Source organism: Delphinapterus leucas, chromosome 8, assembly GCF_059928025.1.
Source record: "Delphinapterus leucas isolate spDelLeu-1000000601 "Yukka" chromosome 8, BTC_Dleu_Yukka2, whole genome shotgun sequence".
NCBI classification, from domain to species: domain Eukaryota; kingdom Metazoa; phylum Chordata; class Mammalia; order Artiodactyla; family Monodontidae; genus Delphinapterus; species Delphinapterus leucas.
The window spans coordinates 3,001,659-3,020,097 of NC_143136.1; the positions used below are offsets into that span (position 1 = coordinate 3,001,659).

At 53.0% G+C, this 18,439-nt stretch overlaps 1 protein-coding gene across 2 annotated transcripts in view; it reads left to right on the forward strand.

Annotated features, from left to right (window-relative positions):
* Positions 1 to 6,099: 6,099 nt before the first annotated feature.
* PER2 (period circadian regulator 2) overlaps positions 6,100 to 18,439 on the forward strand; it is a 42,321-nt gene continuing 29,981 nt past the window's right edge. The window contains exons 1-2 of one of the 2 annotated variants that reach the window (XM_089916120.1): positions 6,100 to 6,907; positions 11,095 to 18,220. In XM_089916120.1, the coding sequence (XP_089772246.1) occupies positions 17,991 to 18,220 (230 nt within the window). In that variant the 5' untranslated portion in view covers positions 6,100 to 6,907; positions 11,095 to 17,990. Of the gene's footprint in view, positions 6,908 to 6,952; positions 18,221 to 18,439 lie in introns of those variants that run through there. The other variant, XM_089916121.1, reaches the window with a different exon arrangement.

Consider the following 18,439-nt stretch of genomic DNA (forward strand, 5'->3'; position numbering starts at 1 on the left):
ATGAGCACCCACACATATCCCACCAACACGTGGTCTTCTCCCTGCACCACGGGGCCCCAGAAGCTTCGGTAGTGCCATGCAGGTGGGGGTCTCCTATTTTCCCTTCCTCCTCCCTCGCAGGGCTTGATCTGTTGAAGAGGAGTAGGGGTATGGGCCCACAGCAGCCTTGTCCCCCCAAGGGTCTCTTTCACGATAGGACCACCATGCGCCCCAAGGCTGCTGCCTTCCACAGCTAAGTCACCCGGGCTCCTGCCTTGGCAACTCAGCCAGGTGACCTGTCACCATCCCGAGGCGATGCTGCCCATCCTGAGAGTGGTCTAGTCAGACCCCTTTGTTGCTTCCAAAAAGGTGTGGTCCGGGCACAAGTGGTATATTTTCCACGCTGGGCAGCAAGGAGAAGCAGGTGAGCAAGGACCAACACGGCAGGTAACGCAGATGAGATATACGCCACAGTTTACTGGAGGGAAAACTTAGAGGTTCAGGCGGAAGGCAAGAGCCCTGCCATCCAGGGAGGCCCTGCAGGCGGCAGGGCCAGTGGTGGGTGGTGGTCCACGAGGGGGACCTGCGCTCCAGCCACTCCCACCCCCCATTCCCCACCACCGTGAGCCTCTATGTATTTAAAGGCGGGTGAGGAAGGTGCAGGCACCTGGCCAGCCACATCACAGAGGGAGATTTCAGGTGGGGTTAATGTTCTGGGGACGAGAGAGACATTGGAGTTTGGACTTTGGTCGCCTTGTTCCCAGGCTCTGCAGGAGCAAGCGGCCACGAGATCGTTCTGCAGACAAAGACCGTCTCTCCTTGATGACATGAGACACGGCTCTGCACGATTCCTTAGCGTGTCCTGACGTCGAGGGTGTCTTTTGCAAAGGGACCGCGGGGCTGTGGGCACACGCCTCCCAGAGTTGTGAGGATGAAAGAAGAGAATTCACGTAAAGCGCTGCCGGTGGTGAGCGTGTGCGAAGTCGTAGCTCGTCCACAGGGTGAGAGGCGTCCTGAGGTTCAGGCCGTGCATGAACGTGGAGCTCACCTCAGCGTCCTGAAGGATCACACGCCCTGATGGCAAGGGCCCCTCTTCGCCTCCCGAAGCGTGCAGTGTTCCAATTCCAGACACTGCCCCAGGATATGGATGTTTGCAGGGGTACCGGCTGGGCTACACTTCAGCACCAACGCCAGCAATGCTATAGCAGAACCAGCCTCGGGGACACACACCAGGCAGAGTGTCACAGGGCGAGAGCCTCTGCCCCAGGGGCCTGCCTCGTCCAGTCCATGGGCCCAAAGACCAGCTGGACGGCATGCCAACCAGTGAGAGACCTTCTGCCCTCTGAAGAAAGGGGCACCTCGGACATGGGGGTCACCTTGGACATGGGGGGCCTTGTTGGTAAGCTGTCTTTCTTTGGGCCATTCCAAGAGAGTGAGGGATATTAGTGGCCCAGAAACTCTAGGAAGGGGGCTCAAGCTTCCAGAGACCAGAAAATCTGACCCACAAATCAGCCATCAAAGTCGAGAGGCAAAAATCTTTTTTTTTTTTTTACAGCTTTACTGGAGTATAATTGCTTTACAATGGTGTGTTGGTTTCTGTTTTATAACAAAGTGAATCAGTTATACACATACATATGTTCCCATACCTCTTCCCTCTTGCGTCTCCCTCCCTCCCACCCTCCCTATCCCACCCCTCTAGGTGGTCACAAAGCACCGAGCTGATCTCCCTGTGCTATGCGGCTGCTTCCCACTAGCTATCTACCTTACGTTTGGTAGTGTATATACGTCCATGGCGAGGCAAAAATCTGACCAGCAAACCCAACCTCCCCACTGCCACATCCCTCTCCCTTACCAAAGGGCACAGGTTTCACCTCAGCGAAACCCTCAGGTTACCTTTTAATGGCCTCGTGATTAGGAAGTTTGAAGTTTTAATCCCTTCTCAAGTGACACAATAACAAACAGTTTTTTGGCTTCCGCTAAAACCATGCCTTTTATTTGCAAAACTGATAATAAGAGGATTCTGTTGGGTACACATTTAATCATTGGGTTCTGAGAGCAAAAGGAAGAAACTGACAACATGAAAAAGGCAGAGTCTTAGGCACTAATCTTTTTATTCATTAATATTTTTTGTTTTAAGACACAATCATGAAGTAAGCAAGTCTATACACATTGTTGCATAGTAAAGACAAAGGTATGGTGATTTAAGTTATTTGCAGATCTAAAAAAATAGATTAGATTTATTTGGGGGGGATGTTTTAAATAATAATAATTGCCATGGATTAAAAGTCATTGAACAAATGTATGAGTTTTAAAAAAACTCTCAAAGGGACTTCCCTAGCAGTCCAGTGGTTAGGACTCCGCACTGCCGCTGCCAGCGGCCCGGGTTCGATCCCTGGTCTGGGAACAAAGATCCCACACGCCGCGCAGCGTGGCCAAAAAAAAAAAAAGAAAAATACTCTCAGCAAACTATACTAATAGAGAATAATATTTACATTAGTAATATAGTAGGTAATATGATTATATTAATAATAATATAATAGAAGGACACTTTCTCTATGTGACAAAGGACATGTGTAAAAAACTAAACACCTAAGGCTCACATCATACTTCGTGGAGAAACACTGAGCACTTTTTCTCCAGTTGGGGACTGGGCACGATGTCCACCGTCACCACTTCTATTCTACGTTGTACTGGAGGTCCTAGCCTGTGCCATCAGGACTGTGATGCTGGGGATGTCGCTTGCAAAGGGGCCATGGGGACGCGGGGCCAACACTCCTGGCCAGGTAGTGCTGTGCAGACTCGCTCAGTCATTTTCAAAGTCTCTTCTCCGGGGTGAGGTGAAGAAAGATGTTGGCTGCACACTCACTGCCGATGGCTCAGTCTACAACTTCCCGGGGGAGTACTATGAACACACACATGCGCACACACGTGTGTCGTGCACACGCAACACAAACACACGGCTCCCCAAAACAAAGAACAGCCTTCCCTGCATCTATATTTAGTTTAAAAAAAAACAACAACAACCTTCTCAGTAGGTGCCTAGAACAATAAAGACACCTTCTTTATACTGGTCTCCAGAGCACCTCACAGCCATAGAGGAGCACCAGCCCTCTGGTCACTGCCTGGTTCAGGAAACTTCCCAACCATGAGGCACAGGTAGGCCTTGTCTCACCCATGTCTTCAGACCCTGGACACAGCTGCCCATGCCTTTGGACCCACCTCTGGGAGATGGCTAAGGGTGTGTCCCCGACAGGAGCTGCCTCTGTGCCCAGTGCCCAGCATGAGGGAGGCTGGAGAGAGAGGGTCAGGGTCCGGCGTTCTCATCTCCAACGTCCCTAGAGCCAGAAAGATCCACAATGTCCCCTCCATCTCCTTAGAGAGGACATGAGAGCCCCCTCCCCGTTCACAGACCTAATTCTCTTCCCGGCCCCTGTCCTTTGCCTCCCCAGCTCACGCCCCAGCTTGCCAACTCACAACCCACGTGATCCAGGAGAGGAAGCAGTGGCCAGCACCGTGCCTGTCACATAGTAGTTGCCCAGTAAACAGCTGGCCGACTGAGTGCAGGAGCAAACGAGAGAGCCAGCGCCCTGGCAAGGGCACGGGGGCCCAGGTGCAGAGGGGCCCTCCAGGCAGGGCCCCGCAGGAGTGGGCAGGGCTGACCTGGGCCAGGCCCCCTGGAAGAAGCGGGCTGCTGGGAATGGACTGGGCGTCCGGGCAGAGCAGCTTGGCTGGGAGGTGGGATGAAGGCTGAGACCAGAGGCCAGCTCCTTCCACAGACAGCATTCCCCAGGCACCTGGGGACCCTGGCTCAACACCCCTGCACCCAGGCTTCCTTCTCGCCGGCATGCCTCCCCCACTGCCAAGAGCTCTGCGCTAGAGGTGACAGCTAATCTGAACACATTTCCAGGTCAGCGTAGACTGACCAGGAAAAGATATATCCCCCCCGGCCCCTCCAAGCTGAAAGCACTAATGTGTGTACCTGAGTGCACACACACACAATCTCTCATACACACACACACATGCTCACACACCATCTTGGTTCAGTGAGAATGTCATCATGGACTTGGTCTGGTACTAGGAGTTTGCGCGCTCTTGGAGCTGCAGTGGACACTTCCACCCAGGTCTATGCAGTTCTCCCGGGACTTACAACCCATCTTAGATGAAATTGCCTCTGGACCTGCCTCATCACCCCTTCTATGTTGCAAACTCCTTACAAGCAAAGGATCCAATGAGATGCATTTTTCCACACCCCCCAATACTCAGGTGTCAACAAATATTTGTGGAGTGAATGAAAATTTCCAGAAACAACAATAAAGAAACCACCTGTGAGACATTGAAAATAGATTCAATTCCAAAGAGTTCTCGAGGTCCATAATGTTTGATAATTTCTAAAATAATGGATTTCACTTTTTACCAGATTTTTGGGTGGAAATACAAATGGCTAAATTTAAGGAGGAAATGTGACATTAAGCTGAAGGCTGAATATGGAGCAAGACCAAAGAAAAGTGGAGCAGGAGGAGAATCTCTGTGTGATGTGAATGAGCTGTCTGTTTCCTCTCGCTTCCAGAACAATGGAGCTCACCATTGATATCAATGTATGTGAAGAAACAAAAGGCCTTTGGGGGCTTCCCTGGTGGCACAGTGGTTGGGAGTCCACCTGCCGATGCAGGGGACACGGGTTCATGCCCCGGTCAGGGAAGATCCCCCGTGCTGCGGAGCGGCTGGGCCCGTGAGCCATGGCCGCTGGGCCTGTGCGTCCGGAGCCTGTGCTCCACAACAGGAGAGGCCACAAGAGTGAGAGGCCCGCGTACCGCAAAAAAAAAAAAAGACCTTTGGGTGTGTTCAGGGTGCAGCTGGACCTGGATTTGCTTGGGTTTGTATATGTGTATTTAGGGAGGGGGACGGGGAGGACGTCAATCTCAGAGAAACAGGAGGGGCCCCTGTCACCAAGGAGTATGCGGCACACAGCAGGCCTGCCAGGACTTATGTGGGAAGGATTGTCCTGATGAACTTGGCATTGCTCCGCTTTGCATCTGTGTGTGATGAAGTTGCACACACACCTTGCCCAGGAGAGGGAAAAAAGTAACTTGCACATAGGAAATACTGAATGTGCATTTGGCTTTGGGAACAAGCAACTTGGTTTGTTGCAGGCCACCAGATCATAACTCTTCCCTCCCTCCCATCCCTCATCCCCAGGAAAGCCCAGGAAGAAGAATGGACAAATGGAGAGAGATTCTACAGGCCCCTTCAGCCCTTCAGAGCCCAACCAGCCTCGCCTCCCCCATCAGACCCTGCAGTTTCAGAGCCTGCTGCAGCTGAGCTGCCTTGGAGTCTGCCCACTGTTTCATGTCCCACAGGGAAAGCCTTGGCCCTCTACCTGGTCTGAGAGGAAGTTCTACTCTCTCCTGACACTTTAGACGGAAGGCTGGGGCTTCATATGCCACAAACAATGCTCACTGAAGAACAAATGGCCACAGCCAAGGTACTCAGAGTACAGCGCTCTCTCCCAGACCTGCCCACACCTGGCTCATTTGTCTCTGTGGCTTCCGCCTTCAGAAAACCCTCCTTCGACTTCCCTGGTGGCACAGTGGTTAAGAATCCGCCTGCCAATGCAGGGGACACGGGTTCGAGCCCTGGTCCAGGAAGATCCCACATGCCGCGAGCAACTAAGCCCTTGCGCCACAACTACTGAGCCTGCGCTCTAGAGCCCACATGCCACAACTACTGAGCCCGTGCGCCTAGAGCCTGTACTCTGCAACGAGAAGCCACCGCAGTGAGAAGCCTGTGCACGGCAGCCAAGAGGGGCCCCCCGCTCGCCGCAACTAGAGAAAGCCCACGCGCAGCAACGAAGACCCAATGCAGCCAAAAATAAATTAATTAATTAAAAAAAAAAGAAAACCCTCCTTTTCCAAAGGTCTTTCCCACTCTTCAAGAGCTGCCTCCTCCATGGAGCCTCGGGCATGACTCTAGCCCCGGTTAATTTATGATCCATACCGCCCAATTTAGTATTTGATTAAGTTCCCTTTTCATGAGACGTCCTTTCTCCTTAATGACGCGGTTGGGGGCAGAGACAACATCATTTATTTCTTTTGTACATCCTTCCAGTAACAAGGACCCTATTTGCTGAACCAAACCTTGCGACACATGATCTGAAAAATAAGAAAGGCCACCTGGAAGCTAACTGTCCTGGCAGATCTGGGACAAGGGTCAACCTCAGTGGCCTGGGTGGGCGTGCACCGGGAGCTCCTGCAGGGCCGCGCAGTCTCCGGGGCAGCTACAGCGCCTAGCGAAGAATGAGAGTGAGTAAATGAATGAATGTGAATGAGTGAATGAAAGATATCTTCGGGGGGCGCGCCTCTGGCCGGTTGCTCAAGGTGACAGCCTCTGGGGGCCTGGGCTTCAGCGGGGGTTCGGCTGCCCGGTGGGCCGGCGCGGGTGCACAGGAGCCCCAGTCCCGCGCCCAACTCCCCCCGCCCCGCGGTGGTACGCGCCACTCCGCACTCCCTGAGCCGGCGGACCTGAGCTGTCTTGAATGGAAGGCACCGAGGCCGGAAGTGGAAGGGCCCACTCGGGAGGACAAGGAGGGGGGCACGAGCGCGCCGCCTCTTCATTGAGGAACCGAATCTGTGAACATGGAATTCCATGTGCGTCTTATGTAAAGAGAGCGACGGGCGCAGCATCCAATGGACGCGCGGCGTTTGCAGGCCCGGCCCCCCTGGTATGCAGATGAGGCGACACCCCGGCCAATGGCGGGCGCCGGGGGCGGGCGCGGCGAGCGGTCACGTTTTCCACTATGTGACAGCGGCTAGTCCCCGGCGGCGGCGGAGGCGGGCGGCCCTGCGGGATCAGTTCAGCTTTTTCGGCTGCGGCGGCGGGGTCGGCGGGCGACTAGCAGACGGGCTGGCGGACAGGCGAGGACGCGGCTCCGGTGAGTACGCGGCGCGGCGGGAAGGGCGAGCCAGCCTGGGCGCCGACCGGCGTCCGGCCGCCCGGCTCGCTGGTTACGTAACCGCCTCCAGGCCGGCCCCGGCCCCGGCCTCGGGCTGGCGGTCTGGGGTCTCGGCGGGCGGGCTGCGGGAGGCGGCAGAGGATCCTCTAGCCCACGGAGGCACGATCCGAGGGTTTCCTAGGAGGGCGCTTTTACTCCTCGTCTTGAAACCAGCCTCCTCGTCTTGAAACCGGCCTGGGGTGGGGACTGTTATTCCCATTTTGCAGATCAAGAAACTGAGGTCCAGAGTGGTTAAGCCCATGTCTGAGGTCACAGAGCTACTGAGTGGCTATATGTCGGACTGTCCTTCTCTAGACGATTTTCTTTTATGAACCCTCCTCTTCTCCCTCCCTGACCCCCTCCCTCCCCCCCACCCCCGTGGGAGAAGGCTGAGAAAGGCCAAGGCAACTGAGAGTCAGTGCGACAGTCCCTGGGAACATGGAGGGACCCTTGGGGAGCCAGCTTCCTGCTCTGAGGCCACAGAGTCAAGTCTCTGGCTGGGGAAAGGCTACTGCTGGGCACTAGTCTAGGAGCCCTACCTGGACAGCCCATGGGTCCCCTTGAGTGGGTGAGTAGAGAGACAAGACAGTTCCTGGGCCAAGCCAGGCCTGAGCACCTGATGTTCATCCCCTTTGTCCACCCTGGACCTCTCTGTATTTATTCTCTCTCCCCAGGTTGGGTGGAAGAAGGGGGAGGGTTGTACTTTGTGATGTAGCAATCATATTAACCTTCTGGGGGGTACTTTGGCTGCCAAGTCCTGGACAGGAGCCAGGGGGTGGGTAGTGGCCTGCTTATCCCTCCAGGAAGGCCAGGATAAGGGATGACAACTCGGTTACCAGGGTTTCTGATATATAGAAGAAACCAGTTTGGAAAGCTGATTCATACTCACAGGAAAAAGGAGCCAGAAGGTACCCTGGAAATCACCCAGGGTAACCCCTTAGCTTGACAGATGAGGAAACTGAGGCCCAGATGCCTGCTGGGCACACATCATGGCAGGGCCAGGCCCAGGCTCAGGGTGCCTGCAGTGTCTTTCCATTGTCCTGAAGGTCTTGATCTGGGTCAGGATGAGCTTCAGAAGTTCTGTTGGGTGCTGCTGAATCTTGAATGAGCTGGAGTTTAGGGAGAGGGGCCTCAGGCCCCCCAAACGTTAAGAACCCTAGCACCATGGCAGAAGCCCCTCCATGAATACCTCTCCCCTCCCACGTCCAGTGCAGCAAGGCCACTGGCCTTCTCTCTACCTGCAAAGGGGAGATGTCCATCCCCTGTCCCCAGCCGGGGTTTCTGGTCCTGGGCTGGTTTGGCTGAGGAGGGAACAGGACTCTACCTGAAGGCTTTCACTGGAAATTGAGCTTTTAAATACAAGGCTAATCACTTTTTATAAGGCGTCTGAGTAAAATGAGGAAAGGGACTCCTTTTTCTTAAGTGGAAGCTACGTGATATGCCAACAGGGATGGTACCGTGGGTGTTCGCACTTATCTTGTCACTGTCATCTTCGTGTGATTCACTGGTACAGAACCAGCACAGCCCTGGCTTTCTGTGGAGGCTGGGGCGCTGGTGAGGAGGGGGTGGCCTGTCACCAGCCAGCGGGCTGCTGCTGGCTGACTCAGCTCCACCCTGGGGCTGGTCTGTACAGCGGGGCTCAGGGTAGGCGATCTTTGAGGTCTGTTTCCATCCCTAGCTTTTTGGATTCCTGTTACTCCACAGGTGATTTCCTTAGGCACCTACACAGGAGACACAAGTTTCTGACTCTGGGGCACATAATGTTACCCTGTGAGGCTTAGAAGGAAACAGGAAAAATTCCTCTCATTTGTACTATTTTTCAATCACACTTAACTTTCAGAAAAATGCTGGTGGGCACGCCTCTGTTTTTAAATGATGATGTAACCTGACGGGGCTTCAGCAAATCACAGGCTCTGGCAGGTCCCTGAGTCTCTGGCGGGACCTCTCAGCATGCAGTCCAAAGAGAGAGTGACGCTGAAAACTACCATATTCGGCAAAACTAACTAGAAACACATAACCTGGCATCTCTGCAGACGCTCTGCACCCCTGCCCAGTGACAAGCTGGCTCACCTGCCAACTCACAGAGAACCAGAAAGTCTGGACAGGGCTTCTGATGGGCCTGCCCGGAAGCTTTTCTGTGAAGCCCTCCTTTCAGCTCTGTGCTCTTTGTAGGCACCTCTAACAAGTTTGTCACTGTATTTCCAAGTCTAGAGCAAATCAGAAGCAGTAAGTGAGCGTCCCAGCAGTGCAGGTCAGGGCGAGGCCAAGGCCACTGTGTTATCAGAGGTGGGCAGTTCTGAAGGTGGTGGGGCTCCGGGCTCCCCAGGCCCCGAAGGCTTTGAGAATCCTAGCACTCTCCCTGGGGTGACAGAAGAATCAGAACAGCTGGGCTATTCCCAGGCCCCGACGCTGAAGCCAGGAAGCTGACGCCTTTGCATTATTGTTGTTTTAAATTTTGTGCTTCTCCGTATGTGAGCTTTTAAAGGCCGAGCTGAGAGTGTTTGAAGGGGTCTTAGTGAGGCGGAGACAAGCCTCTCCCCAGCCATCTTCCTTCCACATTTGGACAGCTGCAGTCACATTTTCCTCGGTTACCAACCGTTTCCATGGAGAGTGCGGGTGTTTATTCAGCAGGACAAACATTTTCTCCAGATTACAGCAGGCTGGCCTCAGGGAATTGGCTCCTACCAGGGAGTAGCAACCGTGTTATAATATTTGGGGTTGTAAAATACCGAGGTTTGCAGAAACAAAGTACAGGCTGTGAGATCCCTGTTACATAAAGTTCGGAAACAGGCAGAATGAACCAGGCTGTGAGAATTCAGGCTCACGGGGCCCTGGGGTGGGAGGGGGAGGAGTGGGGGGACCACCCGGGGCCCCTGGGGGCTGGCAGCATTCTGCCTCCGGGGCTGGGGGCTCAGTTTGTGGACATGGAGCAAGGCCTTACAATCTCAAGTATCTTATCTTCCATTTCAAATCATTGATCATCTTAAGTGATTGAACCTACACCGCTTTCCGCTTTCCACAGAGAAATGCACGTTCCCCCTTAGACTCAGGGGTACTGAGTGCAGGGAGCCTTTACCAGTCCTGGCAGTGGCAGTGGAAGATGGCCCTGGGGCCCAGGCTGTGTTTTTGTTCTCCATTTTTTTTTTTTTAACTATTTATTATGGAAACTATGAGTACATGTGCAAGTAGAGAGGACAGGGTAATGAACCCATAAGCCAGCTTGGGTCTTGGCCCTTCTCCTTCTGTATCCCTGCCCATTTCCTTCCCATCCCGAATACTGTGAAGCCATCCCAGATGAAGATCTCATCGTGGACGGCACTTTCTAAGTGTTCCTCTGTCCAGTCAGGGCAGCCATCGCTGCTGCAGGTGTGGTCAGGGGCCCGGAGTCAGGGGTGCGAGCTCAGCTCCTTTCCTCTGGTCTGACCGTTTTCCAGGGCAGAACCCATGTGTGGACAACTGAGAAGCAGCCGCGATGGGCCTCTAGCATTAGGCGCTCGAGCTCATGCCCAGCAGCACACCCAGCTTCCCCGCAGCCCCTTTGCAGCAGGGCTGTCCTTTCCTTCGCGGGGCCCCTGGGCTCACGAGGACACCCCACTGCCCTGGTGGAAACACAGGTTTCCCGGGGCTTCCTTGGGGCCCTGGCAGTGCTGGCGCGAGCGGATGCTCAGTGGACGTTGGTGGAAGGCAGGAGGCAAAGTCTGCTTTGACGGGCACGTTGGTTTTGCCGACTTGGCAAAATGCGGTTGGTCAGTTAGAGCTGTCAGTGCTGAGTGACATGTTTTTCTGGAATAATGAAGCTCAGATGGTTTGGTTTGTTGTTTCCCATTTCTGCCATGCTTGCCCTACCCTCTTAGCAAAAAGATTTACCTTCCACCGAAGGTCATCTTGTGACCCCTGCTCGATGAATCCTACTCAGACAGGCTCCCAGGGGTGGGACTGGTGAAAACCAGAAGGCCCTCCGGGGAGCTGAGCGGCAAGCCTGGGCGAGCGTGGAAGCAAAGTGCGTGATGCACCCACCAAGGGTCGTCCGCATCGCCTGGGGCGGCCAGAAACAGCGCTCGTGACAATGAAATATCAACTTTTTTTTTTTTAATTTGCTTTTTGTTACGCTGTCTCTTTTCCTCTAGTGATTGGCAGTGATAGTAAAAGCCAGCCTTTGCTGGACACTTACTGCATTCCAGATACCGCACTGCTGTCCTTTAACCCTCCGAGCAACCAGTAGGAGGCAGGTGCTGCTGTAGCCCCATCTCACAGATCAGGAAGTGAGGCACCAGGACGTGTAGGAACTTGCCCAAGGTAACGGCCAGGAAGTGGAGGAACCCGCCAAAGGCCCTGCTGTCCAGAGTCTGCTCATTAGTCCTCTGCAGCTGCCCTGTCACCTTCATAACTTACCCAGCAGAGGACTGGTGCTGCTGCTTGTCTGGGGAGGGCTGTGGGATGGGACAGGTGGTGTCCAGGGAGTGGAGGGGACAGAGTGAATGTCCTCTGCACCCTGGGTGGCCCAGAGCCCCCTTAGAGGTGTCCTGGCTTCCACCTTGCCTCTACCCTGTGGCCCTGCTAACACGTGAGTCATACCTTGTTGCACAGGACTCTACAGCAGTTCCCACCTCACTCAGAAAAAGCCAGGGCCCTGGCTCTGCCCTGCGAGGTGCCACATGACCTGGCTCTGACCTCACGTCAGCTCCTACCTTCTGCCTTGCCCTTTCTGCTCCAGACTCGTCCATTGTCCTCAGACCCATCTGCCTCAGGACCTTTGCATGTGCTGTCCTCCTGCCTAGAATACTCTTCTTCCAGCACCCTCCTGGCCCGTTCTGTCACTCTCTTCAGTCTGTCTTAGATTGGGTTCTCTTAAAAGCAGAGTGCAGGCCAAGGCTTAAAGGCTAGTGCTTCCGGCAATCAGAGAAGAAAAAGAAATAAAAGGAGTACAAATTGGAAAAGAAGAAGTAAAACTGTCACTGTTTGCAGATGACATGATACTATACATAGAGAATCCTAAAGATGTCACCAGAAAACTACTAGAGCTAATCAATGAATTTGGTGACGTTGCAGTATACAAAATTAACGCACAGAAACCTCTTGCATTCCTATACACTAATGATGAAAAATCTGAAAGAGAAATTAGGGAAACACTCCCATTTACTATTGCAACAAAAAGGATAAAATACCTAGGAATAAACCTACCTAGGGAGACAAAAGACCTGTATGCAGAAAACTATAAGACTGTTGAAAGAAATTAAAGATGATACCAACAGATGGAGAGATATACCATGTTCTTGGATTGGAAGAATCAATATTGTGAAAATGACCATACTACCCAAAGCAATCTACAGACTCAATGCAATCCCTATCAAATTACCAATGGCAGTTTTTTACAGAACTAGAACAAAAAAATCTTAAAATTTGTATGGAGACACAAGAGACCCCGAATTGCCAAAGCAGTCTTGAGGGAAAAAAAAGGAGCTGGAGGAATTAGACTCCCTGACTTCAGACTATACTACAAAGCTACAGTAATTAAGACAATATGGTACTGGCACAAAAACAGAAATATAGATCAATGGAACAGGATAGAAAGCCCAGAGATAAACGCATGCACCTATGGTCAACTAATCTATGACAGAGGAGGCAAGGATATACAATGGAGAAAAGACAGCCTCTTCAATAAGTGGTGCTGGGAAAACTGGACAGTTACATGTAAAAGAATGAAATTAGAACATGCCCTAACACCATACACAAAAATAAACTCAAAATGGATTAGAGACCTAAATGTAAGACTGGACACTATAAAACTCTTAGAGGAAAACATAGGCAGAACACTCTTTGACATAAATCACAGCAAGATCTTTTTCATCCACCTCCTAGAGTAATGGAAATAAAAACAAAAATAAACAAATGGGACCTATTGAAACGTAAAAGCTTTTACAAAGCAAAGGAAACTACAAACAAGATGAAAAGACAACCCTCAGAATGGGAAAAAATATTTGCAAATGAATCAACGGACAAAGGATTAATGTCCAAAATATATAAACAGCTCATGCAACTAAATATTAAAAAAACAAACAACCCAATCCAAAAATGGGCAGAAGAACTAAATAGACATTTCTCCAAAGAAGATATACAGGTGGCCAAGAAGCACATGAAAAGCTGCTCAACATCACTAATTATTAGAGAAATGCAAAGCAAAACTACAATGAGGTATCACCTCACACCAGTTAGAATGGGCATCATCAGAAAATCTACAAACAACAAATGCTGGAGAGGGTGTGGAGAAAAGGGAACCCTCTTGCACTGTTGGTGGAAATGTAAATTGACACAGCCACTATGGAGAACAGTATGGAGGTTCCTTAAAAAACTAAAAATAGAATTACCATACAACCCAGCAATCCCACTACTGGGCATATACCCAGAGAAAACCATAATTCAAAAAGACACATGCACCCCAACGTTCATTGCAGCTCTGTTTACAATAGCCAGGTCATGGAAGCAACCTAAATGCCCATTGACAGACGAATGGATAAAAAAGATGTGGTACATATATACAATGGAATATTATTACTCAGCCATAAAAAGGAACGAAATTGGGTCATTTGTAGAGAAGTGGATGAATCTAGAGACTGTCATATAGAGTGAAGTAAGAAAGAGAAAAACAAATATCGCGTATTAACTCATATATGTGGAACCTAGAAAAATGGTACAGATGAACCGGTTTGCAGGGCAGAAATTGAGACACAGATGTAGAGAACAAACGTATGGACACCAAGGGGGGAAAGCAGTGGGGGGTCGTGGTGGTGTGATGAATTGGGGGATTGGGATTGACATATATACACTAACATGTATAAAATGGATAACTAATAAGGACCTGCTGTATAAAAATAAAATAAAATAAAATTCAAAAAAAACCACAAAAAAATGCTAGTGCCCCCCTGGGAGGTGCAATCCCAGGACAGCTGGAGTGAGGGAGGGGGGAGTGCAGAAGAGAAGGCTGTGACACACGCACGCACATGCACACACACGCACACACCGGCACACATGCGCTGACACCTTGCTTCACAGACACTCAGCTGGCTGCTCAGCCCCTTGGGGCCTCATCCAAAAAGCTATCAAAAAAAAAGGAAGGAAGGACACAAAGAAAAGCTCCAGGACAGTCTATTCAAGGGAGGGGTGGAGAGGGATGGGTGCTGTGGTCCGAGCTCACCCAGGGAGTACACTCTCCCTGGGTTCCGGCTGCCTCACCGGGCCCTTCGGCGGCAGCGGGGGAGGCAGAGCGCACCCCCGAGGTGTGGCACTTCATCCAAGGTCACAGGCGTGCGGCAGAGCCAGAGTCTCCTGAGGGCTTCAGGTGTGGAGCCAGGAGGGCCGCGTGAGTGTGTGCCTAGTGGTGGCCGGGGGGGAGTGAGGGGCTGCAGGCCGTGGGGAGAGGGGGGCCAAGGGGCTCTGAATCACTACCACATGGGGGTGCAAGGCCAGACATCACTTACCCATGGGCCTTACCTGGCCACCCTTCCCAATTCACGCCGCTGCTCCCACATGCGTCCTGGACTCCAGCTCTGCGTCTTTCTCTTAGCGCTTACCCGTAATCTGCTCTACGCGTCGCTCCCTCTTGATGGTCTGTTTTCCCCACTAGAATGTAAGCTCCGTGTGGGCAGGAAAGATGGCTGTCCCATTCTCTGCCAGCACGGTGGCCCTCGGTGCTGTGCACAGAGAGCAAGTTGACCAGCAGAAGCAGCCCTGGAGCAGTGCGGGCGCACGCCGAGCCCTGCGAAGTGCTGCCTGTCATGTTTACTGTCGCTCCCGCTGTTCTGTGACTTGTCCGTTTATGCCCCAGAGTCTTCCCACATCAGTGTGTCTGGTCTCCGTTTTTTTGATGGAGTACATAGTATTCCACAGTGCAGATGTCCCAGAGTTTATGGCTTCACACCACGTGCCAGGCCCTGGTGTACAGCCGTCAGCAAAAGCGCCCACGCGTCAGTGTGCAGTCGGGCAGTGTCGGTACCACGGGAGAGAAAGCAGAGAAGGGGATGCAGGGCTGGCAGGGCCGGGGAGAAGGCAGGGCTGTTTGTGCAGGACGGTCATCTGCCGGACAAGTGCTGCGGGCACCAGGGAGCAGCAAATGCAAGGTCCCCGAGGTCGGAGCACAGTGCCTGGGCCAAGGGGGTGGCTGCGCGGGAGATCCCAGGATGCAGCTGGAGGCCTCGCTGAGCTGTTGACCCCTGTGCAGAGCAGGGCTGAGCTCTGTGCCCAGGGGAGAGAGGAGCTCACTTGCCCCATGTGGACCGCAGTGGGGTCAGGTGAGGCAGGGGGCCCAGTTTGGAAGTTGCCCTGGACAGGATGCGGGTAGACTCCTTGCTGGTGGTTCTTTCCAGGTTTTTCTTCCTCCAGACCCCGTGCTCACATGTCTCTGTGCATGGACGAGCATTCCCACGGAGCAGCTTCCTAGGAGTGGGGAGGGGGAGGGGCTGGGGTGTAAGCATTGCTAGACGCTCCCAGAGACCCCCCAGGAAGACTTCGTTAGTCCAACACAGTGCACAGGAGTCCTCCTCCTGGCCAGCCCAGGATGCTGTCGGTCCTGTTAGATTTTGGAAACCTCGTGCTTTGCGTTTTCCTCGTGTCTAAAGGTTGGGCATCCTTCCAGGTTTATAGCTCTTACCTGGTGTTTCTCTTTGTGGGAACGGTCTGTTCTTAGTCTTTGGTCTCTCTCTTCCCAGATGTTAGCACCTTTCATTCTTTCATCGAATTAGCTAGAACTTCCCTGAAATGTTGAAGACCGAGCAGTAGACTTGCTTGTTTTGTTCCTGACTTTCACTGCAAAGAGCTGGCGTTTGAGGTTCTCTGTGATTCAGGACCAATAAACAGCTTCCGTCTAAAGCCACAGCAAGATCCTCTGAGGCTTCCTGCCTGTGGCCGTGACTGTCTCCTCTCAGAGTGTAGAGACTTTATCTTCTGAAAATTTAACATTACAGCAGCTATGTCCAAGACTAGCGTGACTTAGCATCCTTCGCAGGTAACCTGTTTTTCCTGTTGGGATGTGGGTAGAATTTTCTTTTTTCTTGAAAGCATCATTTTCATCAGGACATGGATGGGCTTTGACACTCCTCACATAATTCTGCCTGGTCCTCAGGGAGTCCCGCAGCTGCAGATCTGCCTCCAGGATGGTTTCCTTCACGTGTATCTTTCACTGTAGTTTCTGTTTCATTGCTATGGTGTCTTTTTCAGAAAGAGATGTTATCTGCAGGTAACAATGTGCCTCTAATATCAGCCCTTTCCCTGGGCGTGTTTAAAAGGTTTCTCACTCTCACCCTCCCTGTCGCTGAGTCTGAACTTTAGCTTTCTAATTGTCTGTTGTAATGTGACATTTCCACTTCAGTCTGCAGCTTTAGCTCATCCTTCATTACGTGTTTCATCGAATCTGTCGTTTCTTGATTTTTGCTTATGGTACAGAGTTGGTGCTGTCCTAAATTTGCTTGTTTCCTCGTGCCGTGGAGGTTGTGTGCATCTTGTCTTCATCGCACTTCTTTTCAGAAGCTGCATGTTGGCTCTTTTCTGTTTATCTGGTTCATGAACGAGACAGGGTCTGATCGGACCTGCTGTTTTCCAAAGCGTAACGTGGTTGGATTCTGCGCGGGTCCCCATCTTTGGCGGATGGGGGAGCCTGAATCCGGCACTGTCTCCTGCTGTGTGTGGCCTTGGGCAGCTCACCGGCCTGTTTGCCCACCCCTAGAAGGGAATGCTGGTGCGCCATGGATGGTGATCATGAGGGTTACGTGAGCCAGCATGTGTCACATCCTCAGCACAGTTTCCACAGAGGCCTCCCTGCGGCCTCTGGTCCAGGTGCCTGAGCGCAGGAAAGCTGCAGGGGCACATTCTGCTTTCTGGGGACCCCCCTCGGTGAAGGCGCCGCTGCCTGGGGCCTCCAGATCTTCCCCCGCTGCTCGTGACCGAGGCTGGCCTTTGGGGACTGTGTCAGTGTGTCCCTTTGCCTTCCGGCTTCCTGACCTCCGAGCTCAGGAGGTTGATGCCCCCCACGGGCCGCAGGTTGTCTGGGCACCTCTGGTTTCAGTAGCCCTCCTCTTCCTGCCCCTCCAGGCCCAGAGAAGGTAACAGCTCCCTCCCCCTAACCGGTTGCCCCCGAGCTGCACATCATTTGTAGTTTCCTTAACCCTGACCACGCCCTTTCGTGCCGGGCCTTCCTCGACCTCCCCGCTGGTGTGCATGAGTGCCTGCTTCCTCCCGGGACCTCGCAGGGGGGCACCATCCCAGGTCCTGCTTTTACCCTGTGACCTCTAAGTCTCCCGTCCTTAGGCTTCTGGTCAACCCCTCCTGCCCTGGCTACTCACTGTCTTTACTCATCCCCGCCTGTGACCGGTCAGTCTCTCATTTCAGCCCCACTCCATCCACCTACCCCCAAAGCACCAAAGCTAAACTTGCTGTCCAAACGCAAGCGAAGTTATAGGAGTCTCTGCTTCCAGTGCTCCAGCGGCTCCCCGTCAATCCCAGATAACTCCACGCCGGCCTTGTACTGGTCCCTCCACCTCCCCACCCCGCTCACACACACCTTAGCGCTCGGCTGGATCCCCCCGGTGCCCAGACCCCCTGCTGCTGTAAGGGCCCCCGCCGCTCTGCCCTCCTCACGCAGTGATGCCTGCTCCCCGAAGCCACATTTCTTCCTGGTCCGCAGCCAGGTTCCAGGCTCTGCCCCTGCCCGCAGCCTGGTTCCAGGGCCTCCTATAACTTGTGATGGCCAAGATTTCTGAACCCCGCTGCCCCCGCACATCGCCTGGGGAGGCCGTCAACAACTTGGTGTCTGGGGCTGCAGCCACCTGATTCATGCGCCTTCGCAATTCATGGCAGGTAGGAGCCCTGTGGATACGAGCGCAGAAGACCCATGATTGACCGCACCTCCTGCCGGCTCCTCCAGCGAAACGTGGAGAAAGATTCCCACGGGACGCTTCACCTGATGGCTGCACGACCCCCTGCCCCCTGAACCTGATGACCTTCTCTCGTTTGCCAGCATCACTCAGGAGCCGGCATGAACGGATGCGCTGACTACACCCCCAGCCCCAGTGACCCTTCCAAGGAGCCTGTGGAGCCCTGGCCCAGCCAAGCCCCCCTCCGGGAGGACGTGGACATGAGCGATGGAACAAGCGGGAATGAAACCAATGAGAACGGCTCGATGGGGCAGGACTCACGGGGCAGCAACTGTGACGACAGCGGCCGGGAGCTGGGGATGCTGGTGGGGCCGCCCGGCACCTGCCAGGGGTGGGTGTGTCTGAGGCCCCCAAGGCGAGGCCGGGCATTTGTTTTCTCAGTGTCTCATTCCGTGCTATTGCGATTGCTTTTGCAGTCTTTAAATCTTGATGACCAAGTTTTTTAAGACTTCTGAAAATCTTATTGACTCAGAATAACTAAAATTTGCTAGGGTCTGTCCTTCCTTATGACGGTGATTTTGGGTGTCAGACCGCCAGTAGCTAGACACGT